The sequence below is a fragment of the Zonotrichia leucophrys genome, chromosome 7 (genome assembly GCF_028769735.1).
Source record: "Zonotrichia leucophrys gambelii isolate GWCS_2022_RI chromosome 7, RI_Zleu_2.0, whole genome shotgun sequence".
NCBI lineage: Eukaryota > Metazoa > Chordata > Aves > Passeriformes > Passerellidae > Zonotrichia > Zonotrichia leucophrys.
The window spans coordinates 12,365,962-12,392,652 of NC_088177.1; the positions used below are offsets into that span (position 1 = coordinate 12,365,962).

The 26,691-nt window shown below is 41.1% G+C and overlaps 1 protein-coding gene across 12 annotated transcripts in view; it reads right to left on the reverse strand.

Annotated features, from left to right (window-relative positions):
• The window catches only part of UNC80 (unc-80 homolog, NALCN channel complex subunit), a 122,682-nt gene that overhangs the window by 68,643 nt on the left and 27,348 nt on the right, over positions 1–26,691 (reverse strand). For 5 of the 12 annotated variants that reach the window (XM_064718786.1, XM_064718784.1, XM_064718788.1 and 2 more), the window contains exons 15-25: positions 24,835–24,982; positions 23,324–23,472; positions 20,721–20,887; positions 19,931–20,032; positions 17,790–18,004; positions 17,179–17,285; positions 16,540–16,699; positions 12,791–12,963; positions 6,867–7,079; positions 3,333–3,504; positions 1,635–1,768 (exon numbers count right to left, since the gene is read on the reverse strand). In XM_064718786.1, coding sequence (XP_064574856.1) covers positions 1,635–1,768; positions 3,333–3,504; positions 6,867–7,079; positions 12,791–12,963; positions 16,540–16,699; positions 17,179–17,285; positions 17,790–18,004; positions 19,931–20,032; positions 20,721–20,887; positions 23,324–23,472; positions 24,835–24,982 — 1,740 coding nt within the window. The remainder of the gene's footprint in view (positions 1–1,634; positions 1,769–3,332; positions 3,505–6,866; positions 7,080–12,790; positions 12,964–16,539; positions 16,700–17,178; positions 17,286–17,789; positions 18,005–19,930; positions 20,033–20,720; positions 20,888–23,323; positions 23,473–24,834; positions 24,983–26,691) is intronic. The other 7 variants (XM_064718796.1, XM_064718794.1, XM_064718792.1 and 4 more) reach the window with 5 other exon arrangements.

The following is a 26,691-nucleotide window of genomic DNA, read 5'->3' on the forward strand; positions in this document are numbered from 1 at the left end:
TATTGCTACCCCTTTTTTTTCCTCTGCACAAAGTTAGGAGCAGCACTCTATGGCCATTTTTTCCTACAGACTCTTACATAACGTGCCCTTGAGGTTTCTTTCACCTATAGCTCACAGAATAATTCCTCCTTTTTGTCTCCCAGACACAAGTCTAGAAAGTGATTAACCTGTTGCACTTCTAGCTCACATAAAAGCACTGATTTGTGTTGACCTTCATTATCCAACATATTCTTAGTTCCAAGCCTAAGTACTTAATGACATGAATTCTAAACCATGGTATTATCCTGCTTGTGGATGCAGTCATTAATTATGCTGTAATATCACCAGTGTATTTAAGGAGGATTTTGCTGAATTTATTGCTTTTAAAAACTGTCCTTCTTGCACACCTTGGGGCTGAGTCATTTCATCAGAGGTCATCTACAGCCTTTGGACTCGTTTTCAGAACCTAATTACAACACTATCCAGACAAATCAGCCTCTCAAGCATAATTGCCATGACTAAAATTTGATCTGTCATTAGCAAAAGCCAGGATAGTAGGGCTAAATCCTTCAAGGAGATTTAACTTCTTTTTTTTCTTTATAATTTTTGTCCTGATCTCTTAAAGAAATTTGGCTTAAAAGCTGAAACTATGTCAGCCATTCAATTCTCATCTCATTCTGTGCTAACCACCTCTGAAGCTGAGGGTCACAGTCAACTCAACTTTATTACAAATGGATAAGGAGATGATTGGCTCTTGCAATTAAGGGATGACTATTCTGTGAATATTTAAGAAAAACTTTGGTCATGTATAGTTATTATAGTTCAGATGTCCCCTGTTCTTCCCATAGGGCAGCTCCCAGCACTGCAAATTTTTCCTTATGTAATCCTCTTGTTGTATTTCTGTTAAGGGTTAATAAACCTTTTTAAATTTTCAAAGTGAGCAGTTATTTCTCACAACTTGTCAACAGATGACTGTGTGCATGTGTGTTTTTTGAAACAACAGGCTAAAGGTAATGTTAAACCACAGTATTAGACATAAGAACATCCACACAAGAATGAATCACTTAAAATCAGTTTTCATGTGTTCTGCTATTCACAGGTGACACAGATTAGTGTCAGTTAACCAGCTGTTTAATTTACTGTTTATGCCAGGATTTGCCTCTTGAGTGTCATGGAGTTTTTTTCTGTCTTTGCTTCTTTGTCCCCATCTCCTTCCTTTCTTCCCATTCTCCCTGCAATTCTCTGGGTCTGACTCAAACCAATCTTGCACCTTTAAAGTTCTGGCAAATTCTCTGCAAACCATTCTGTTCCCTTCCCCTGTCTTGTTCCAATCCCTGGCCACTGCTAATCAGCAAGTGAGCATTTCAGCTTGTCACTTCCTATAGTCTACCCAAGTCCCCCACCCTTTGTTCCTCAATCCCTCTTCTCTCTTTGGAAACTTTCTTTAACTTCCAGCAGCACACGTTGTGCTTCCATGGCCTTACCTTCTTCACCAACCCATTTTGTGTACCCTGACCATCTTCTATTCACCACACAATGGCTCCTTTCTCCCTGCAGAGATCCACGGGAGTTTTTACCCCTCCCTGCTTCTCCTCAGAGCCTGGAATTTGGGATTCTGTGGGCAAAGCCCTCTCCAGTGTGCGTGGGCCACTTACCACAAGAGGCTCGGTGCGTGGCCTGGGCATGTAGGGAAAGGTCTCCCTCAGGAACGTGGTTATCTCCAGGAGAAGCTGACAGGCTGCCATTTTTAGTGCAAAGGGACAACAACATTTGGTAGGATTCACAGTGCCTGGGAAAGAATATTTCTGTCATGAGCAAGGGGCAAATGCAAGATCTGGAGCCAAGAGGTGATGGACATTGTCACATATGGTGCACGATGCAAGCTGCACTGGAAAACAGGAAACCCCACACTTCTGTGCCACCTTGCCTACACTAAAGGAAACAGAATCAATCAAATAGCAACCATGGATTTACCAGCACATGAAATAATACTAACATTTATCTTATATTGATTGTATAATATTAAGTTACAGTACATTACATATTATGTTAATTATATATTGTATTGTATTGTGCTATATTATATTAATTATATATTATATTGTATTATTTATTATATTTGACTGCATTACATTGATATTGTATACATTGATAATCCCATTATTCTATACATTAATAATATAATATTAATGTATATTACAATAATATTATTAACAATATAATAGTATGTTATGTTGAAGTACCTACTAAACTAAGCACAAGTTTGTGACATGTTCTATATGTGTCATTTGAGGCTAATAAAGGTTAAGAAGTAGATACCCTTCTTTTCCTTTTCAGTTTTGCATTCAGTCAAATCTTTTGCAGTTTTGGAAAATACAGAAATTTTCAAATGTAGAAAATTATCTTAAATAATTGAGTTATGACTAGCTGCCAAATAGATTTTTTTCCCCATTATTATTATTAATTACTAGCCTCATAACCAAAAAATGTAGCTTCCTTTAAAATCAGGCTTCTGTAATTGTGCAAGCAATCCATGTGCTATATCACTGCCCAAAGTGGGCTTTTATGCAGTGCTAAGAACAAATCCAGAACCACAGGAAGAGAAAGCAGAAGATAAAACACTACAACCAATGGGGAACAACAGTACAGGCAGGCAAGCACCAGTAAACTGCAGCACACATGCATACACAAATGGTCTAAAAGAGCACATCATGTTTGCTACCACCTTCAGCTACAACAGGATGTGTTTTGACAACTTATTTTGGTTCACAAGGTTTGCTATAACTTGCATGCTTATACAGACATTCAGAATCAGTGATCTGTCACAGCTCTTCCACAAGGCACAAATGTATGTGTTTTCATCATCATGTTGTTATACAGATTTTTAATGATGCCTTTTTTTTACATTTCTGCCTGAAAATCAGGCACTATACTGAAGTCAAGATTTAAAAGCCTTTAGCAGAGCTGTGCCAATTCTCATCAGGTGAGTTGACCCTTCAGTGTTCAGAAACTGAAAAATGGCTGATCTTATATAAATATTTTGGCAGAAGTAACTGTGAGGAATGGAGCCTGAACCACTTTAGACGCTCAGGTGACAGCAAGGCTCAAGAAACAAATTATGACCCTGCTTACAACTGCAGTTTCTGTGTACAGGAATTGCAGCTCACTGCCTGGTTTCCCCTTCCCTTTCCCATCCAAGTCTTTCCGTACTGTCACACATCTGTCATGTTTCACAGCAAAAAGAACAGGGAAGGAAGCTGGGGTGAAAGTGAGCGACTGGGAAATACAGCTGGGTGGCAAGAAAATGAAAAGAGAAAAAAAATAACAAGTGCTCCTAAAGCAGAGGTTCTTACAAGCGGGGGTTCTTGTAGTAAAGGGAGTCTCCTTACTGTCATCTAAAAAGTCTTCCTCCTCATCCTCCTTCCTCAGGCGCCTCTTGGTCTCCTCATCATAGATGAGGCCGAGCAGGTTGGCAGGGCTCTCGCTCTCCGCGTGGCACAGCTCGTTGAGGCGGACACCAATGGCCTGCAGATGGACGAACACAAGCACAGCACGTGAGGATTACAGCCCTACCACAGCGCCCTGCCTTTGTTTTTACTGTCTAAAGGGGAGAAAGGGACGCTAGAGAACAAACTGCTATCAAAATTATAACTTATTTCCCCCTTTTTGTCAACAAAAATTTGCAAAGTGTCAAGATGTCCAAATTTCAGCATGAAAACTTGCAGTAAATTTAGTTAAACAATAAACCCCTCCAAACTGGCAGCTAGAAGGAGATTAGGTCATTGCGAACTAGGAATTTCTTCCACTTTTCTTTGTTCCTTTGATATATTTATTCCAGGTTTTTGCTAAGTCTTTCCACTGAGAATGTAGGCCTTCTGCTTAAAGAAAACATGTAGTGAATAAGGAAACCAGTAACAGTCCTTATATCCTCCACAAGACAGTTAAATACCAATGGGAAAGCCTGCTTCCATCTTCAAAGGAGAAACATCTGATGCAATTCCCAAAAATGAGCTGAAAGTGCTTATAGGAGCTGGGAAGGTGCAAGGATAATGGTGTACAGAGGATCCATGGAAAGAGCAGAGTCAGTCAGATTTCCATCTTACACTCTCCAGCAACTGATTGTTTAAAGTGATTGATTAAACTGATTGTTTATCATGGCTGTTTGCCAGCATCACTATCAGCATGTCAACAGCCCTCGTGGTGTTGTCAGCAAGCTCCAGGTAAGGGTGTGTTAGCAAGGAGACTGCTTTCCTGCTAGGACACTTGAGAGCTCTCGAGAACTGTCTTGATTTTCTTTGCTGCACATGCATGAGTAGAACACAGATAAGCATGTGAAATTTTATCCTGTGAGGTCATCACTTTGTGAGGGGAGAGATGTTTTAAATTACAGTTTTCATCAGCATTATTCATTTGGCCTACTTGAGTATGGGATAGTTTTAGACAAAGACAGTAAGGAGGTTTTCTAAATATTTTACAAGTCAGAACTGATGGTCATGCCAGCACTATGCAATTTTCCCCCTGTGGATGAAGTGACACTGAAATACATAAATGGTCACTTATTCTTGCTATTAAACACTTCCTCTGAAACCCAGCAATAGGGGAAAGGGTAGACTCTGCTACATAAAGAGAATGAGGTGATACTGTTGTGGTTTGCATGCTGACACAAATAGTTGTCAATCTCATCTATCTCTGAGCCTGTACACTGCTAAAGGAATTGCACACATCCCAATTTTTTGCCTTTCATATTTCAGGCATTTAAAGGAAGAAATGTTCTGCATGCCATAAAACAGTAATTTATCATGTATTATTTATGCTGTATAGCCCACCCTAATGTTAAAGCAGTAAGACTTAATCCCACAGCTTCCCATTTAATGAGCACTGAATTCCTGACGTGTTTTCTGTATTTTCAGTTTACTAGCACAAAGAGAAGAAAAACCAAAAGTCCACTTAACAGAAGCAGTCAAAGGAAGTGGCAGACTAACCTGATCAGAATAGATTTAACATTGTATTATTTTAAAAGACAGCAGAACAAGTCAGGTCTTTTGATTTCAAAGGTTCTTTCCTGCCATGGGCAGTCCAAGTCACTGTGATTCTCTGATGGTTTTTAGGGAGGCTGGGGGTAAATAAATTCTTCTGGCCTTCAGTGAGAAGAATCAGAAATATGAGTGAGCAGCAAGACACCTTGCAGAAAAAGGAAAATAATCCACACTCTAAAACTACTCTCCAAATCTTATCTTATCTTACAGTTAGTAAATGCAAGGCTTTTCCCTTCTGAAATGTTCCTAAGCAGCAGCAAACACACACTAGTTTTAGAATGGAGAATGCATCCAGATAAGCCTTATGATGCCATTAAGGTTAAGGGGAACACAATTATGCTAAATTGCCTATGTTCAGATCTCCCTGGCTCCTTTCTTATGACCTTGAATCACATGGCAATACTTTTGACATTATGAAAAGAAAACTTCCTGGACTTTTTCCAGGTCAGGTATATCAGTTGCTAAAAATGATGGCTGAGGGGGAATCTAACTGGCTTCTAATAGTTACTGTCTTTCTTGTCTTCATTTTTTTTTTAGAATCTGAGAAAAGGGAATGTCTAGAAGCATAGCATCTACAAACAGAGATGCTTTCAGAGTTCTGGCTCTCTGAAAACATGCAAAAATTCAATGACCATGTAATCCTATGCTCTCCACTTAAAAGGAGTTCTCAAAGGAGTCAGGCTAAGGCAGTGACTTCATGTCAAATACCTTCACCCTATTTACTTTTTCAAGGAACTTTGGCATTTGTGCTGTTATTAAGGTAATCTCCTATGTTTGAGACTTTACCAGAGAGTAGGATGACCAGGCAGCATTTTCTGAGTTGGCTTTAGGAATGGGAGGAGATCTGCAAAGACACCAAGCTCAGGTTCTAAGACCCAAGCTGGATTGTCCCCTGGGCTGTTCTGTGGTGGGAATGCATTAATATGGTCAGCTTTATTTTGAGGTTCTCCACTGAGAAGCACATGTTGGTTTAACCTACAAGAATTCAAGTCAGCAAGGCAGAACATGATTTTTAAATTTCCATAAGCACTGGATTTTATGTCTTCTTTTTCTGGAGGTATGGGAGTCATGGCGCTCACTGTAAAAACCACTGGTTTTCAGAAGAGGTGAGAAGCACAAAGCTCACTTCCAGAAAGACATCTGAAATCAGTCAAAGGAACTTCTCCCCCCATTGTGAGTTGTGAGAAATGACCTGCATACATGTCAGATGTTCAGCAATTATATCCTGGGGGCTTTACAAGGAAATTCCAAGTGACTTTCATAGGGCCTGATAAGGCAATTGCCTTCTTCCTGCATGGTAAGAGATCACAATCAAATAAAACTTGAAGGATTCAAGTGCCAAAGAAAAACAGACAATTCTTTACATGACTCATAGTAGCTGTTGTAGAATTCCTTGCCAAAGAATTCTAAGTACTAACAGTCTGTATGGGTGCAAAGAGAAACTGAATTAAGTACAGCAAAGAGAAACTCATTACTAAATATACAGCACCACACCTAGTTCAAGGAACCTTAAATATTTTTGGAAGTAAGAAGCTAAATATATTTGGAAGTAAGAAAAAGTAAGAAAAATAGAACGTAGTATCACAGCCTGCATCTTCCTTCTTCCTTAGCCATTCACATATGGCAAGTGCTGGAAAAAGGAGAATGGGCCAAACAGACCCTTGGGGAGAACATGTGCTAGCAAAGTCACGTCCTTTAGGAGAAGGGGGGATCCTGCCAGGCTGTGAAGTGCAGGTGGGAAGGAAGGCTTCTGAATCCCCATCCTACAAGGACTGAAATCTGTATAGGATCCAATCACCTTCATATTTCGCCATATTTTTTAACGCAAGCAGAAGAGAAACCAACACTTACATCTCCCCACTGGTAGAAGAGCTTGGCTGCATTCCACTGCAGCTTCTGGTTCCTTTTGTTGCCCACAATGGGAGAACGGCCCCGGGACAGCCCTTTCTTGGTGATGTTGACGTGGTGGCCCTTCATCCACTCGGGCCAGTTGCCGCGATTGCAGCGGTGCACAAAGCGCGCGCACTCCAGGAACAGGGCTGCTCGTGCCACCACGGGAGCCTCCTGAAACGTTTGCAAAAAAATCACCTCAGAAGCAAAGCACACACTGGAGAAGCTCTCTGAACATTAGAGTATTCTGTGCTTTAAAAACTGCTTTGCCAGCTTGCCAAGGAGTCACACGGTATGAGCAGTGTCTCCATAAAAAGGTGACACCAGAGTCTCTCTGCATCATCTCACCTCTTGAGCTCATAAACTCTGAGCAGTCTTGCTCAGTCCAAACACTAGAGAGGCAGAAAGAAACACAATATAAACTTCAAAAGAACATTATACCCCTCTGCACTGCTCTCCTTCAGAAACCACCTAACTGCAAAAGCAGAAGCACAAACAAGTGTTACTGCACAAACAAGTCAAGTTTTAGTTCCACCTTTACTACTGAGGTTGCAAATATTGCAGGAACAAATGACACCATGGCACTGTTACTGCACAAAAAAGTCAAGTTTTAGTTCTGCTACTGAGGTTGCAAATATTGCAGGAACAAATGACCCCACGGCCACACAGATCCTAGCATCTGCCGCTTTAGGTTCCGCTTCTGAATCTTGGGGATGAGAGCAAAAATGGAGGCTTGTTAAAACTAGGAAAAGAACTGTTTTGGGGTTATAATTAGTACCCATGGAGACAGAAATATATTACTCTGGTGTAAGTCAACAAAATTTCACTGCCCAAATTTCGATCACCTTAACAATTCAGTACTGAAATAACAGCAGGAAGCTGAGTTTTGAAAGGACTGACTAGTTTTCAGAGGAAAATCCTTCTGTCCCTGGCTTGAAAGAATCACTTTAATGGAAGAAATTATATTGAATGTATCTTAGGTTATATTAAATCACCCAGCAGGACACATGTTAGACCAATAAAGAATGCTTTTGAAACTTCCAGAAATGTTCAAAAAATGGACACAGTAATTTTGTTTCCTAAAGGGTAGCTCAGACTCAGGAGTAGCTTTTTTCCCCAGCAGTCTAAACTGCCAAAATAACATCCTTACAGACACAGAAAATGACTAAAAAGCAAATGGATTTCCTAATTTCCATTTAATTTTCCCCTTTCTTTCTGCAATTTCTACAATCAAAACTCCTGCAAACAGCAGGTTGTTAAACTAAGAATACAACCAATGCCTACAGTTTCCCAGCAGGTTTAAAAGGTTCACTAACAGGGATTTCACAGAGCACAAACAAGTGTTACACACTTTTAGCTGCTGACAGCTTTAATGAAATAATTTAAGCAGATCAGCAGCTACTTTTAAAGAAGGGCTTGTCAAATGTGGTCTATAAATACTAGACAGGCCCTGAAACCCTGTAAGATGCTCTACTGATTATTAAATAAGAGTCTCCAATAGTGTTTTAATCAAAAATTGAAAACAAAAAATTTTGGACCAAAGCTCCTAAAGTTTGATTTAAAAAATTACTGACACAACATCCATTTGCAGCCTTTGCTCATATTTTTACAAACATTTAGAATAAAAAGAGTGATCATCTTGAATAGGAAGATTTAAGCTGCCATGATGTTCTGATGAAGAAGACAGAAATCTGGATGCAGACACTCACTACCCAGAAACAAAATTAATATCTAGCACTGGAAAAACATTACTAAATACTTGTTGATCACATGCAATGTGGAACACAATAGCTGAGGATTTTATTCTGTTATTCTCACAAAGTAAAACCTTAACCATGGAGACATACTTGAAGACATAAAGCCCCAGCCTTAGCCTGCTATTGGTTTAGTCCACTAGCAATAAAGTCAAAATTTCTTAGCATACGGGAATCCTGTAAAGAAAAGTGTTGTAAACAGGATGAAAGCACACAGCTAGCACAATTAAAGGAGGGTATGTAGGATGGGGGGCAAAGGGAGGAGCAGGATTAATTAAAAATCACTATATTATTTTTAAATCACTGCAAAGACCTCCTGTGTGAAGGAACATGATAGGGCAGCAGCTCCCTGTGATTGCTTACCTGAGGCTCTGAGAAACCTGAAGCAGCAGCAGCAAGAGAAAGATGAAGATGTGACAGAATGAACAGAGATGGATTCACACAACAGAGAAACACATCACAAATGGAGAGAAATTAATCAGGCAGGTGATGAGCAGCTGAAAAGAACACAAGTTACCGTGGTCACTGTCAACACCTGACACAGCAGCAATACCCTCACAAGCCTGTCCATGCCTATGCAACTGTTCACAAGCCCACTTTTAACATCAGACCTGCTATATTGTCTTGCACCTTGAAAGTGTTTTTTTGCTGTATAAAAGCACATTAATTTGCCAGTTTGTTAATAATTCAAGTCATCCCAATGAATTTTTTCAACAGATAATCTGATTTGTTCTGAAGAGCAAATGACCTGGGTGGAATGAACCAAATACAAAGTGGATTTGGAATTTCACAGCATCACATTATTGGTCATGTAAACCTGATTCTGCAGTTTTATCACTACAGAGTACCTATGTCCAGTTTTGCTGTCAAGAACAATGAATTTTATGGCACTAATCAATCAGTGGTACTTTTCCTTGAGTCCCTTCTTAAAGTTTACATGGTACTTTGAACAAAAATTCATTTTTGGCTCTGTTCTCTTCAAGAGAGGAAAAAAGGGCATGTAATACCAATAACCTACTTTTAACAGATGCCAAGGTAAATTTGAGTATTCTCAAAAGGTGCTGACTGGGTAGCTCTGCTTTGTTTAAGCAAAAGTGAGTCTGACATGAAAGCTGTCTTAGCAGGTACATGAAGACAGGTTGCAAGTAAATTATTAATCAGTGTCTTGGAGAATTGCCTGTTCCAATTAGTTCAAACCTCTCTGGTTATATCTACAAAATGGTCAAGTACAATCCATGACACAGTTCTTTGGTTTTGTTCCCAGTCTTTTGCTCTGGGACCTGTTTGTAGCAATCTGGGACTTCCTTCCCAAGCATAAGCACTTCCACAGAGAAATATTTCTGCCATGGGAACAGGGACATGGGAACTATCCAGTCTGCCTAAAACCCAGGGTGACATGGAGCCAGGATATTGAAAAGTGTTGCAGTTTAAACTTTGCTTCTACTGTCCCTGTACTTCAGAGGTCACCTCAAACACAATCCTACCAGAAAACAGCACAACTATTGCATTCCAACAAGGATAAAAGATTTACATGTCACAACAAATGAGCTCACACATCTTATTGGAGAACTGTAATGCTGGCAGGTGTCACACACTGTTATATTGGTCACAGAAAAGCTGGTCATTTACAGCAGTCTAATTAGGATACTTCAGGTAACACAGTAACACAATCCTGGACAGCAGTTTATTGGGACCCTCAATACAAACTTAAGCATAGACTGAAATATCCCAAAGTAAATCAATTTTACTATTGCAAAGTCTGGATTTAATCTGGGGATGTAAAGATGAAGCTGTCTGCAATGTATCAATTATCAGTGAATGTTTTCACATCCATATATTGATAGTGGTTTTAAAAATTTAGTCAAGTATGGATGCTGCTTCTAGGAAAATATGTGAACTGCATAGCCACTAAACCTAAGGCAACACTTATTTTAATACACAAGAAAATTATTCGCTCCATAAGGATGCATCATTTGCTTCTCTGCTCTAGTTTCTTTAAACAAACATCCAGGTTGATCAAAGATTTCAAAGCTGTCGTAAGAATAAAATTTTGCAAACCTGAATGATAAAGCATGCTCAGAAAAACTATGGGAGAACTGAAACTGGAACTGTTTGCCTTTCATTTTTTAAAGGTTGCCTTAGCAACCAGGCTGGATAAAATGACTTAAGAAGCTTTTCATTTGCATCAGACCTGATGCAAACTATTACTTCAAAAGCCTGAAAACAGAAGTTAAAACATCCAGAATACTTCATTTTGGGTATACTCTGCTGACATACAGTGTGGGAATTTTCCATTGCCATTAAGAAATAGAGTGAGATGACAGGCTGTCACCTTTTAAGATATACACTGCATGTGACTGCAAAACTTCTATATATCTCCATACTTTGCAGACAACATGCCAACTGAACAGGTACTTGGAGTCTCCCAAGGCTATAGTTAGAGCAAGGCTTCCTTCATCTTTAGCTGAAGACCTTTTAGAAATTCTAATACCAACATTTTCTGCATCACTCAGTGGAATGGAGAGACAGTTACATTTTAGTTTGTAGAAGTCAGGTTTGGAGTTCAGACATCTTCAAACAGCTCACTCTGACTGGTAGTTTCCAGCTGACTGCATGCATGGGCAGAGTAAGCTGGTCTGTGCTTAGGCATTTGGGATATTTAAAAATTAGCTAAGATATTAACAGGCAAAAGGGACATAATTACCAAACCCCATTTTACCATCTGATTTATCAGAACACAGAGTAGTGCATCTTCAGAAGGGTCCTGGTGACAAACTGGCTGGGAATGAGCTCTTTCCTGCCCATGCACCTCACACCTTCCTGTGTTAGCTTAGAATTTGGAACAGGGTGGCAGCCTGGAAGCCTTAAGTTGGGTGTCACCCACTCAGCAGGCTGCAAGCCACCTTGTGAGCTCACTGCAACCCTGACAGGTAAGAGCCACCAGGAAGGGCACTCTGTCAGCCCCTGCACCCACAGCTTCCATCCAGAGGAACAGCAATCCCTGGCAGGAGGTGTGGGGAACAGCGAATGGGACCCGTGCCTGTGGGAAGATGGGTGAGGAGCACTCCAAAGAGCAGAGCTGGATGGGAACTGACAGCAATGCAGACGTGCTTGGCTCTGCAGAGCAAGGGTGCAAGGTCAAGGTGAAGGTCCAGAGGAGGGGTGCACAGAGCATAACATCCCTCCAGCCATGGAGCAGGCAATGCAGCACAGGTCAGGGCACAGCACCAGCAGCAAGGCAGAGTCCATGAGCCTGAGACCTCCGGCAGTGAGCAAAAAAACTGGATTTGAGCACAAATGGCACAGCAGTCACACAGGTGAGACGTGGGGCGTGGGAAGAAAAGGGATAGAGAGCATGTGGATTTTAATCTTTTTATCTTTTTTCAGCTTGCACACAGCCAAACACTTAGGGAAGGAAGTAAAAAGCAGCATGCAGAGAAATTGCTAATATTTGGCTGGTTTTTCACAGCTGTATTTGTCACACTCCTTGCCTGTCACATAAACACCTCACAGAGCCCCACTGGCTCGTGAATCACAGGGTGAAGGCCACAGCTTTAGAAATGGGAGGGATTGCTAAAAAACACAACTGCAAGGATAAGAAGGAAGGAGATAAAGAATATCAGGAAGAAGGGACTGAATTGTGTCACTTCTTTGATTTGCACAGGCAAATCAGCAATATCCACATTTAAAATCAAGCATACTGTGATATAATTTTTTTTTTCCCCTGACTGGCTCTGGTAACTAATAGCTCAGTGTTGCCAAAAGCACTTAAACTCTGTCAGAACTTAAGAGTGGAATTCCTGCACCTCTCCAAGCAGTTATTCAATCTTTATTCTCTAGTTTGGCAGTAGGAGCAGAAACAGAGCATCTGTGAGAGAAGTACAGAGACAACAATACAAACTTTTATAATGCAGTTATGGGGAGCCATGTAATAAAAAAAAAGATCCATTTTGTCTGCAAACTTGTCCACTCACAGATGCTTAAGCTCCAGCTAACATCACCAGCAGCAGCTGGCATTGCTGTGATGCTTTACACTCTGTCTGTGGGGCACGAGGAGCATTAGTGAATGACAGTGGAGCACCACATGTGCACATGCTCTCAGCAGGAAACCACAGAGCAATCACCACTTACAAGGTCCAGGGCTGCTGCCAGGATGGAGGCATCAGGGATGGTGCCTGGCTCACAGCAGTTCAGCAGAAACTGGAAGCGCTTCATGCCTTGGCGGATCGCTCCCAGGTTCACAACGTTCTTGGATTTTCCTCCTTCTTGTTTGGAGGCCAAGTGATCATCAAAGCTATGGCAACCTAAAGAGGGAGAGAGTATACAGAGGGGATGCAGGGAGGGGTAGAGAGAAGGGAACAGTCTCTCACCAGTAAAAAATGGGGAACAAAAATCTCGATGAGTACAGCCTCAGTGTAAATCTCTTTGTCTCCTTGTGTTATCTTGAAGATAACAGGTTCATTTTCACAACATTCCTGACTTCCATGAAACAGACATACAACTAGTCAGATTCTGGTATAAGTCATAGTGATATATGCCCAGAGCAGTCCCACCATACTCAGTGTGGAAGCCCAGGAGCTACTCCAACACAGGTGAACTAGGATGCTGTCTTTCCTCCCCACCTGTTTAACACAGATCATCTTGCTCACAGTCTTTTTTTTTTCCTTAATAATCTCCTACCTTACTTCTCTATTACCTTTTAGTTTAAAGTGCAGCATGCATAACCCTTATTCCTCATGGATCAATTTAGTAATATACCATCTACTAGGACAGAAAAATCAGTAGTGAATGTGTAGTCCATGTGGAAATCAAGCACTTTTTTCAGGCAAACATCTGCAATCTTCACAAGAGTGAAGAGGAATGTGAGACTGGCCTCAACTCCTAGATATCATCATTCCAGCCTCTCTCCCTTGAAGGGTCTTGTGTGCTTTGGGATGGAAAATAGTTCATTTCAAAAATGATGATGGCATCCCACCCTGGGGACAATTTTAAATTCTATGTATAGAGTTCACATCCTAAATCAACTAATCCAAATTAGCACTTCTAGTGCAGAAGATCATTATGCAGTTGGTAATGACAGAGTTGAGAGAATGGTAGAAAGACAGATTAGAAACAAGGAAAGCTGTTTGAAGGTCTAAGTGTTTGGCAAAAAAAAGGAAAGTCAGTTTCTGGGTTTTTTGTCTTTGCCCATAATACTCTCCCTGTTTACATCTAAAAGTACAAAATTTACAGAACCCTGAAGGAAAAAGCACGAAAGAAGAGAACACAGAGTAGAGAATTCAAAATTGGTTTTAAATATAGATAATTTGAAAGACAAGAGTAAAAACATTAGGTCTACAGGACTTTTTGTCTACTTCAGGAAAGAAGGATGGCTGAAACTCACTTCCTAGAATTACTTGGAAAGCATTTATGCACCACAAAAAAAGTCACAACAGAAAATAACAATGTAGATCTTCACTTTTCCCTAGAAGACAGAGGGATATCAAATTTCAAGAGACCTCTTTACAAATTCCTTGTCTTTTTTTTTCTCCAGTGGAGCTGTACCTAGTTACCAGCAAACAAAATGTTCCTATGCTGGGAAAATACTCCATTGAAATGGATCCAACCAAGTGGAAAGAACAAGTAGAACGCTTACACATGTGAGCAGTTACAAACATCCTTCCAAGTCCTCCTGTTTCCTTATAGCTTTTATATCTCATCTGAGCCTCCCTGCTATGACTGTCATAACAGCATCTTCAGTAAGTGCCCAAAGGAACATTTTGGGTCTCACATAAAAGCACTGTAACTCTATACATGGCTATGTGCTCTTAGTATAGGTAAAAAGAGGTATAGGTAAATATTTATTTACTTTAAAATAAATATTTTTACACATGAATGTGTAAATATATATGTGTAGATATATGTATACATATGCACACATACAGATACACACACATATGTATGCTTACATACATCTGTAACACAGAATTTCCAGTGGTCTACATGATAAATCACAATGAAGATTACAGTTCATAAATAATGTCACAAATTGTTCTACCTTTTATCATTTCTAATGCAATTTATTTCTCCTTTATCCATTACCTCTTAAATTTGGTCTACTGTTAAAAAACCCAAAAACACAGGAGGAAACACCACATGAAAAAAAAAACAAGAGCAAAGTAATAGCATAACACCATGAATGACAGAAATGAGAAGGCAGAGAGAGGTTCCAGTATGCTGCTTATTATCAGATCTTGAGGGATTTAACAGTGCACCCATCTGCCATTAAAAGGCTTTTATTCTCTCCTAGTTAAGCACAGAAAAATTGATCTGTAGGGAAGACAGGGAAGCACTGGAAATTTGAAGGCTCAGTGCACTGCTGCTGTAGAATTCTACTGGTTTATAAACTGTCCCACCACGAACAGGCTCTGATATCACTGTGCACATGCAAGCACAGACATACAGAGGGCAGATACAACTATTTCTGCTAAAGCCATGTGGCTCTCATTGAGTATCAGAGACCCTTGTAGATACAGTGATACAGCTTCCCTGTCACACTTTGCCTCATAAACTTTTATTACTCTTGTATTAGCAAGATTAAAAAAAATAATTTTATACAGCAAATATTCTGTAAAGTTCTCACTGCCCCTCAGCCATTTCTAACCATTTTTAAAATATAGTGGAGGTATTTCACACCCACTTTAGCACAAAGCAGTGGATGAAGAATCCAATTCTTCCATTGCTGGGGAATGCTGCCAGACTACAACAAGGTGCTGAACTGATGCATTCTCGCAAAGGAACAATATTTTTCATCTAGGAGCTAACAGAAAGGCACCACCATTCACCAGTGGCAGATAATGATCCATTTACAGTGACAAGATATGCTTATATTTTGCAATTGTCACTTGCTTTAAAAATGACTTAAATGCATTATACTGCAGGCCTGGGACAGGTGATGGCAAAATACACACAATGCAATGTCAAAGTGCAATGTCAGAAGAAAACCAAACATAATGCCAGAAAATGTAGCATATTATAAAACTACAGAAATCAAGCTAAAAAATAAAATTGACTCCTTTTTGTGTGTTTTTGGGAATCCAGTTGTGTTGCCTTAAAGAAAAAGTAACAGAACTTCAAGAGACAAGGTTATCCCCCTGGCAAGAAGGATGTGCTTTGAGCTGACAACATGAGCATGTCAATGACTGCATGATATCTTAAAACAGATTATACCATGACCTTGTATTATTCATAAAAGCACTTTTCAGACATTGCTGACTTTGAAAATACATAACAATTAAATACACTTCTGTGGAACAGAAAAGGAATGTTTCTATTCTTATGTTGTGTGCTAAGAAAAAGGGACAGCATCCCTAACAAATGGTATGCAGAGACTAGACATGCAAACACAGAAGAAAAGAGATAATTACAACAAGGTTTGTGTAGGGTTTTCCATTTCTGTGCTGATATTTGCTAAAACTGTCAAATAGTTACAAATTGAAAAAACAAAACTAAACAAAAAAACGGATGGAATTGTTGTATTGGACAACAGAAGATTTACACACCTAATTTTGAACTGAATAAGTGCTTTGAAGCAAGTATTAATTTTTCAAATTTGATTTGATTTTAAAAGCCCAAATGTTGTATTGTATAATTTATTTGGATAATCTGAATTTTTTTAGAAAAAAAATTTTACCACAGCTTTTTTTCTAAATCAAAACAAAAGCAAGAAGGAAGGGAAAGAAAACAGTTACAAAGACTAAAAAATTGGAGAAGGCTACGATGGAGACAAAAACCATGGAGAAAGCAGGAAAAAAGGGAAAGGGGTAAAATACAGAAAGAAATATATTTTTAAAAAATGATAAAAAGAAAGCAAAAAGGAGACGAGAACCCTGATTTCTAACCATCTTTTTCTTCTGTGTGATGGAGCTTGGATGGGTGTCTTCGGCAGGTGCGCCATTTACCAAGACGCTTGAAGAAATTCTCCTCTTCGTCTCGCCCGTTGTCCAGGCCTCCTCCTGGCCCCCCTCCTTCTGAGAGCTTCACTGCGCTGGTAAACTTCACCTGTGCAGGGACAGAGGGGCTGGTCAGCCTGGGGAACCTGCTTAGACACTCATTGGTTGGGCACAAACATCTACAGAGGGGCTGTGAGGGTCACCAGAGTAACACAGCTGGGTCTGGCACGGATTTACATACGCTGAAGCACTTCATCTTTTAAGCTTTCTGCTTAAAGGATTGGTCCTTCTTGAGAGGCTGTGGAAGGACAAAGAAGGAAGGAGAAGTGTGACCAAAACTTAAAGCTTAAGTGTGTTGACAGAGCCTGCACTTTCCTCTGAGTGCACCAGAGCAGTGTATGTTTAACCTAGTCTTCACCTTGAGGTACAGAAGTCCAGTGTCAAATTGCCATGGCTCTACTCTGGAGACTTCTCTGACAGTCTGGTTAGCTGCAAAGTCCATATTGAATAAAAATGTTCCCATGTGCAGCTAAAACCAGCCAGATCCTGCCTTTTTAAGCTCTCTGTAATCCAGCCTGACACATTTACCTTGGAGCTCTGCCTGATGAAGGAGAGACGGTCGACAGAGCTGATATCCAGGAGATCTTCCACCCCATCAGCCAGGCCAGAGAGGGAGGAGCGCTTCAGCCAGTTCCCTGTCACAGAACGAGCCACTCAGTGCAAATCTAAGCATTCTTCCTGGAATAATCTATTTCTCCACAGTGGCCACACTAAAGTGTGGGAAAATGAGAGACAAGCAAAAGGTAACATTTTCATGTAACATGTATTAACTACCGTGCCAGGCCAGGTCCTGGGAATTGTAACGGATATATTCTCTGTCAAACAAATGTTAATTTGGAATATTTCTCTTTCACAGACAGGAACAGTGCCTGTGGGATTACAGTACTAGCCTACTATATTGGAGGAAAAGTTTCACTAATCTATTTTGACAAAAATATCCCCTGATCTCTTTGGAAAATTGCTTACATTTCCCTTTGCCTCACTTCCACATCTACAAAATGGAGCGAGAGCAAATCACAGCTTCTTTTGGGAGAATATACAGACAATAAGGAACTGTGCTGCAGCATTTCTTAAGACAGCTATGTCTAGCTGTGTTTCTCTGCACATGCAATAGGTATATAGAATAGAAAGAGACATACATTTACCTATGGGGAGTTTGAGTTTCTTTCGGAGGGAGATGCGTCGGGAGCGAGAGCGGGAGCGCCTGTCTGTGGTGGTTCCAGAGTGAGCCGTGGTGCACTCGGACGTGTCCTGCTCAGACTGACTGCTGGTGTCACTGGCTGCACTTTGTGACTTAAACATCTTCCTCCAGAAGTCCTTGCGTCCCAGATTGGCCCCTTGGATCTGCTCATCACTGGAACAGAAGGGAGGCAAAGCATGAACTGCATTTCAGTGAAGTTTGGATGCTCAGGGAAATCTCCTTTCTATAGCCCCCTCCTAACCTCTCTATTGCTTGAGGTTATTTGATTTTGAATTCCAAATATACTGCTCTTAGTGGGACCTAAGTTTGACAACACACTCTATGTTGTTCAAGACACAAAATAACCATCATTTCTGTCCTTAGGCACTGTGGCAGAACATCATCTCCCTCTACCATAGACAGCTTATCTGCTCTGTCCATCAGACATGCGGTGCACATGGGTGAGATAACCCAGGCCAGACAGATGCCCAAAAGGGAGTTCTCTCTGGTTATTATCAGACAATGAACATCCCTCACCTTGAGAGCGAGGTGTAAAGAGATAAGTGAGCAATCCTTAACTGAGAGACACTTTACAACTATAAAAGCTACACAAAGTCTCATGGAGGCACAAGTCTACTAAACACTCCCTGGAAACCTGTAGGGCTCCTTCCCCAAGCTTGGATGCATCCTGGTGGCTACTTCTCTAGAAATTGAGAGCAAAAGATTTTTTATATATGCCTCACCAGAAACAGACAGTAAGATACATTGAAGCCTCATCTAAACTATTTCTTCTCTAGCTGTCATATAGGTACCTTATTATTACAGCGCACCAAATTGTTCATCTACTAGTTGTCTCTTTTGTTTATCCTGTGTGGTAAGTAATCTTTTAAAGTCATATGACAGTTAAATTTGTGTCCATTAAATAAATAATTCATTTTGTAATAGACCTAATTGGCTGTTACTAAGAACGTGAGGAGTGAGAGCAATCTGGGGTGCAGGCTGCCCCTAAAAAGAGGTACTGCCAGAAATCTGAGTCAAAGGAAGGATTTGTTTAGGCTCTCCTCTTCATTCATAACATCCATTGAAGAGGTCATTCCAATTTTTAGTTTCTACACATGAAAGTAAACCACCTTCTTTACGTCACAATGAACTACATTTATAAGACCACATTAGTAATTTCTACAAGCATTTGTACCAGAAAGCTTTAGGACATGACAACAGCTCATTTAGAACTGGAATTGGGACAACATTTTTAACTATATTCTTGAGATGTCCCACAGCTGTGGCAGGGGTCAGAGAGGAACGACTTGCTACAATCCTGCAGAGCAGTAAAAGGCTTTGTATTATCCCTGCTGTCTCAGCAATAGTGAGACTTTGCAGGCTCAATTAAGGCAGGATGTGATGTAGAGCTCTGGGCCCTTGTGCAAGCAATGTCTTCATGCAGTGCTTCTCAAAGCTCTTTAACAAGACAGACATGTATTCAGAGGAGTTAAATGACTTGCCCAAAAATTACTTAGGGACCAGTGCCCATTTGCATAATTTCCTAAAATTCTCAAGAGTATTGTCTAATTTTAATTCAATAGTAAATGGCAGAATTCTTTGGACATAGATTTCAGATGCACAATGCCAACAGCAGGTTGACTCCCTGTGCTGAAAAGGGAACTACAGTAATCTTCAGAGCCCAAGGCAGGTCAGGAATGGGCAGGCTCTCACTGAAGTATTAATGCCTCTGAGCAACAACTTTGAAGCTGAAAAATAATAAAATCCTCACCCAGGAGTACAAACAAATCTTGGAGAACAGTAGTGGTTAAATCTCTGAGGAATTAACATGCCCTGGTAGCATGGCACAATATTGACAAATCTCCTGCACTGCCATTTGCAAACCTCTGCTGTTTCCCTACCAAAACCAGGATGGGTGCAGTTGGCAGCACTGAAAACAGGCATTACCCAGTTGGTTGCAGAAGCTCCTGTGTAGACACTCAACAGTTTGCTGTACCATCCAAGCAGGTGAGTCTGCTCTCCTGCCCCTTTGCACCAACCCCAGAAGGGAGCTGCTGGCATGAACACGTTGAACAATTCAATATTTATATATTTACTTACTGCTCTGGAGTCTGCATGGGGCGGCTTGAGACGTAACTCCGGCACTCATCAGGGGCAGCCGAGGCCTGCCCTTTGTCAATGATGACACTTCCTGCCTCAGATCTACACAAGATAAGACAAGATAAATCATCAGCCAAAGCAAATGGATGGCCCATCTCATGGTCATCACATAGAACTGCACATGGAAACCTGCAAAGCAGCTTTAGAGAGGCACTCTCTCCTTAGCAGCTCACATATTATTCCCAAAAAAAGGCATCAGCTCCTAGCAGCAAAGCCAAGGTTTTCAGGACTTTTTCAACTCTCTTAATCCTCCTTCCCAACATTTTAAGAACACAAATTCCTCAAAGCACCAGAGGACATTTCTTTTTGATAAAGAAGCATGTCAGTATTAGATTTCTTCTGGGACTTGTTTTGCATACCAGGGTTTGCCTGTCAGAAAAACAGGTACACATCCCAAAGGATGTGGATGCATATTAAAAAGTACATCCACTGAGTGTTTTGGGAGTGGCACTGTGCTTCCTAGCTCTCTTAACCTCTCCTTGTCCCAGTGTTTCCTGCTCTCTTATGCCTCTTATATGAGACTGCCAATGATTTTCTCTGCAAATTTGTTGCAGTCTCAGATCATTAAATTTTAAAGGAGGCTGCTGCCACAGCAAAAGTCTGTACATCAAGAACTGACAAGCTATAAATATGAAACAATCCTCTGGGACTTCCTATATTTGTGTTTGGCACAGATAGCCATAGAGTCATATGCAAGTCAGTCATTTACCTTCTCCCTCCTGACACTCACCTTTTGCTCCCAGAAGGTTTTGGCTCTTGCTCTGTTTCCTCTGTCTTTTTTCCTGGTATTAACTTTTCAGCACTGTCCAAGAGGGCACTGAGTGCCACCCTCCTGAATACATTCCCATGGGCCTCCTTGATAAACTGCACCAGCTGTCGGATATCACAGTACAAGCCCTGAGCAGCAAGACACCATGGAAAAAACAATACAAACAAATTCAGTCCGCAGCTTCTAAAGAAGCAGTGAGAGTCAGTACAGTCTGAGGTACTTCACCAGGCCATTACTTCTCCTCTGGTTGTTGTGTGATCTACTCTTCAGGTGTATGGTTTGTGGTTTTTGGCTGGAAACTCATAGTGCAGAACAACATGATCTGCATTGGGATATTGCAGATGGAGACGTATCAGAGGCTAAAAGAAAACCTGTGAAATGAGTGAGCTACAAACTTAAAGTTTGCTTTATACCATTCATCTAGACCACAAACTTAAAAGGCACAAAATACCTCAGGTGTATGTGAGAGGATGTAGAGTGCAAACAACTGCATGTTTTTTTCAGAACCAGTGGGTATCTCGGGAATTTTTTTCATTATTTTAGAGCTTCACATGACATGAAGAGAGAGGAATGACTCACTCATTCCCCAACCTCCCTCCTACACTCAAAGCCCTTTTTAGTTCTGAACATCCATACACATCTGTGATGTGCAAATCACCTCTATATCTGAGGGCAAGGGGATGGAGGGAACAGTTTTACAGGGCTTGAATTTTGATCTGTGAGCTTTCCTGAAAGACCTTGGATTATTCTGAAGATTCTCAGCAAGGAACAAAGGAAAATGAAAAAAACCCAAACCCCCAACATGCTTATAACTGCATCTCTATCATGATTAAGGTTTTTTTAAAAAGTAAGATACAGACCACAAGATTTACTTTAAACAATTCCAAAACAACAATAAATCTACATGCTGTATTCTCCATACAGGCACAATTAACAGTGTTACCCTTAGGGATAAATTTCACCTTGCACACTAAAATAGGCCCTAGAAAAAAACCACAATTTATAAGAAAAATTTACCCTTGGTGCTCCTAATCTAGGTCCAATAATGGGGCATGTTTTTCTGTATGGCACCAAATAATCTCTTATGAGAAACACTCCAAAGGAGGAATATCCCTAAGAACTAGAGGATTTGGACACAGGTAGACTACACTGCTGGTTTAAGGCATTTATGTGGTTTTCCTTCTCCTACTGCCTTCACCTCACAGAGCACTACTGCCCCTTTAGCTGGACTTCAGTGTCTCTGCATCTCTGCTGTAATGATGGAATACAAGAATATTTCTTGTTTGCTTCCATGAAAAATCCTAATTTCTAATAAAGCAGGCCTGAGACAAGCTGCTAGACTATATCAGTTTGGGAGAAAAGCACTCATGCCACTCAGTCTACTGACTGCTCTGGGAAGACAGCATATACACAGCAAAAATCAACCCCTTCCTTTCCTCCACGTGTTCAGTAAATCAAATGTTTGCCTAAACCTTGGGAAGACCTACCAAGATGTTGTTCAGTAATTCACGCAGTCTGGCACCAGAGGGCCACATGGTTAACCAAGTGATCTGCCTCTGACTTTGCTGAAAGGTGAGTCGTTGCAGCTGTGGTCTTAGAATCACAGAGTAACTGAGGCTGGAAATGACCACTGAGATCCTTGAATCCAACCATTAACACAGCACTGTCAGGTCCACCAAAAAACCATGTCCCTGCTTCCACATTCACATTCATATCTTTAAAATCCCTTCAGGGATAGTGATTTTGATCGCTTGTGGTTGTAGCTTTTATATTTTTCATATTAGGGGATGGTGAGCTCTCTTCACAGAGTAGGTAGACAAAACAATTCCTTCTCTAGCTGGGGACCAAGGACAACTGATCCAAATTTCAGGCCCAAGAGCACAAACAACATGGACTGAAGAGAGAAAAACAAGCAGGATGGGACTTCATGGGCGAAAGCTGTAACTGGACAATTAACTCCAATGTGCAAATGGACCAGAACTTATAAAAGTGAGAGACCCTGTGACCAGTTGTCCATTTTGTGACCATTTTGGTTCATCTTGGGTGTAGCTCTGGCTGGGCTCTTGTGCTGCCCAAGGTGGATCCATTGAGGCCTTTTAATAAATCCCCACTTTATTCTTTATCTAGCCTCTGTTCTAGGTCAGCCTTCACAAGGCATCAACTTCACCATTTCCTTGAGCAGCCTGTTCCAACACCTGACCTTCCATTTCAGTGAAGAAATTTTTTCCTAATATCTAACATAAACCTCATCTGATGCATCTTGAGACCATTGCCTTTTGTCCTGTCACTTCTACCTGGGGCAAGAGACTGACCCACACAGTGATACAACCTCTGTCAGGAAGCTGTAGAGAGCAAGAAGCTCTCCCCCGAGCCTCCTTTTCTCCAGGCTAAGCAACTCTGTTTCCCTCAGCTGTTCCTCGTAAGACATGTGCTCCAGACTCTTTCCCAGCCCCATTTCCATTTTTTGGGGAAAAAACTTCAGGGTGCCCCCAGATTCTGAGATGCAGCTTCACTAGTGCCCAGTACAGGGAGACAATCACTTTAACTTGGCATCAAGGGCTTACCAGGTTTTCTGGGCTGTGGAGCTCGTGTGTGGTGGATGCACAGCGAGTGATCAATGACTTGAACATGGCACTCACAATAATGCCTTCCACACTCTGGGCTGTAGACTTGTTGTCCACTGTGGTGAAGTTATTCCCAAATCCAGCCTTATCTGTAAAATTCAAGTGTAAGCAAGCCATCTTGTTGGGAACAGTTTAAAAGAGAGGGCTTAAAGACACACATAAAGGGATTATGATTATGATATATGAGACAACTTCCCACCTAATATCCTGTGCTCAGTTCTCTCAGTCCCACACCACAAAAATATAGCAGAAACAAAGGGTAAAATGTATTATAAATATGGAAGTATTTCCCAGAAATAGATGTATTATGAAAAAGGATTGAAAGTATCAGGACAATTCTAGTTTTGCACTATCCACACCTCTCTTACAAAGAAGTGCAGAATAAGGCTTAAAATTTGAACAATAATACCAGTTTTTCTAGTTATTCTACGGGATAAGAGGTGTTTGATTAAGCAGCAAACTGCCAACACCCATGAAACAAAAATCTTCTGAACTATAGGAATGCTTTTCTTGGAAGGTGCACAAGAACACCAAGCTTTCAGAAAGACTCAAAAAATAATTATGCATTTACATGAATTACAAAAAACATCCCAGTTTCCTGAGATGAGAGAAAAGACTCTCAAGAGCTGCATAAGCTGTCATGTTTCAAAGAATAAGCCCGTCAATAATTGATGAATACTTAGAGAAATGTCATATGGGAATGTCATTTCATCTTTCCTCATGAAAGCTGGCTATATAATGTTCTTTGATGCTTTCCCTGAAATTCCTGGCATCAAAGACAGGCTAATAAATTAGTCAGCCTCCCTGAGTGTTTCAGAGCAGCTATTCCTACTCTGTAAACAGCCACTCTTAAATGTTGTTTCATGCAGTGACCAAGCATAAATGTTTGATTGTTCTAATACAGAACATAATTTTCCTAACTTAAAAAAAATTCCTCAAACCCCCCTATGTACACACATGTATTTGTAACTGCAGGCATATGCATCTGTGTGTCCATATTCTCATTCATTCAAGCAGCTCTTGCTGCTTACTGTGCTGCCTTATAAGCTCTGAGGCACTCAGGGGGTTTTAAAGCTCAATTATACCTCCTTATTCAGAATAAACTGTGTATTAAACTGGCCATTCCCCCTGGTGCCTTGTCATGTCATGAAGCAGAAAACTTCCTGCCCCAGGCACGGTTCAATGAAAATCTCTTCTGTGGAAAGCCATGAACAAGAAGTAAGATGAATCAAAGGGAGCCCTTCAATGTCAGGTGCATTGTGTGCTACAAGATCTAGAGGCAAGGTGGTCAAATCCAAAGAGATCCAGCTCCCTTGGCCTCCACTGCCTAAGGATTCAGTTTATATATTCTGAGAACAGCAAATCACATTTTATAGTTTGTGAAGGACAAAAATGTGGCTTCTGATGGCACAGTTTAAGACACACAAGTGACTGATGCCAGGAGTACTCACTGTCAGTGACTGGCTCCATGCAGAATCCCAGTAAAGCATGCAGGAAATCCACCACGTTATTGAGAGAATCCTTGTTCACGTAATCTCTCACCGTCTGCCGGAATTGCATCTTGTCCAGTTTGTACAGCTTGGTCAGGCAGTTCTGGGCCTGCAACAGTGCCCATCAAATCATATCACATCAAAGTACATGCTCAAGTTTTGCTAACAAGAACAAGGTGACTGCACTTAGCTGTCTCTGAACGGTCCCATAACAGGACAGGTTCACCTCTGGAGCCACCAAGAAATTCAGCACCAAAGAGAGTGCACCGGTATGGGTGTCACTGTTTGAGGTGGTGATAAAGCCACTACCAGCTCTATCTCCTGTCCTCTCTTCCTGTGCCCAGCCCCAAAGCAAAATCTCACTGGATGTAAATGAACTGGGAATGCACCACCTCTGTCAATGCTCAGTGCCTTGGTGGAACAGGATCTTAGCCTCAGGCACCTGATTTTCACCCTCCAGATCAGGCCCAACCTATTGAATGCCCCTATATCCAATTTACATCATACAAAACACTAACTTTTTACTTAAAAACTATTAATTGTCAACTTCTTATCACAAAACTAGCCATTCTACTGGGACCCCATGAAGCCTGGAGTTAAAAGAATCTAAAACATCATCTCTACAGGAAACATGAACTCTCCTGTTATCTACAGTAGGGTGCTTAACTTTCTAGTAAACTCAGACATGATTGTCCACACAGTCAACACAAACGCTGCATGCAAAGCAGTTTGGCCAGACAAACACACAGAAAATGCAGCAGACTTACACATGTAGAGAAATGTTTTCCTCAATTCTATGGGCCTGATAAGAATCTTGGTTCCAAGAGACTTATTTTTTTCTACTTGATGTTATGCATAGGTCTAAATGCTTTGCTGGCTCAGCTCCAAAGGAAAACTCTATCTGACATGGTGATGAATATGGAACCTGTTCAACCAGTGCTCTGTGCAGAGCCTTTCTACTGCTACCACTGGGACTCTCTGATCCATCTTGTCCAATTGTGTCCACTCCTGCAGCACCTGGAAATCTGGCTAACACAAGAACACTGCAAGGACACAGAGCAGCCAATCCATCTCTGAGAAATCAGCCTCAGAGCCCAGAATCTATTTACAGCTCTGTTGGCACAGCTCAAGCTAACCAAAGCCATGGAGAAGAACGTGGTTCACACACATCCCATGGGATAAGTAAACTCTCATTACAGTCATGGAAAATGCTCCCTTCTGCAAGCACACAAGGTGAGGAGGAGGCACGCACTGAGAAGGCCTTTGAAAGGCTCCCATTTAACAGGGAGATGGACTGATCTCAAGGAGACAAACTCTTCTGGATTAAATCTGATGTCTGGGCTACATTCTGGGCACTTTCCAATGTCTTGACTGGGGCAGAACCAAAATTGTTAGGAATCTACAGTTATGACCCACAATATTCTTCAAAAAGGGCACGAGTGAGTCTTTTGCTTCCTTGCAGAACAACAGAACAAGTACAGTGCAAACACAGTGCACTCCAACCATCAGGAGCTGATGGAGCAGCCCAGCAGTCATAATCACCACTAGCCAAGGTGGACATACTGACATACACATCAGACTTTTGGATTTACATAGGCAACCCAAGACAGCTGCACCTCTTGTAAGTGGCACACACTTTTGGGGTACTATCCTGTGAAAAATTACTAACACCAGCTCACACATGGAATTTGCTCCCATGTATTGTCCCAACCCATCTGCTGGGGTGGCCAGAAGCACCCTGGGCCCCAGGAGTGCCCTTAGAAAGCCCCAGGGACTGGAAGGCAACGCTACAGCTGAAAACCTGCTACGGCTGGGCTG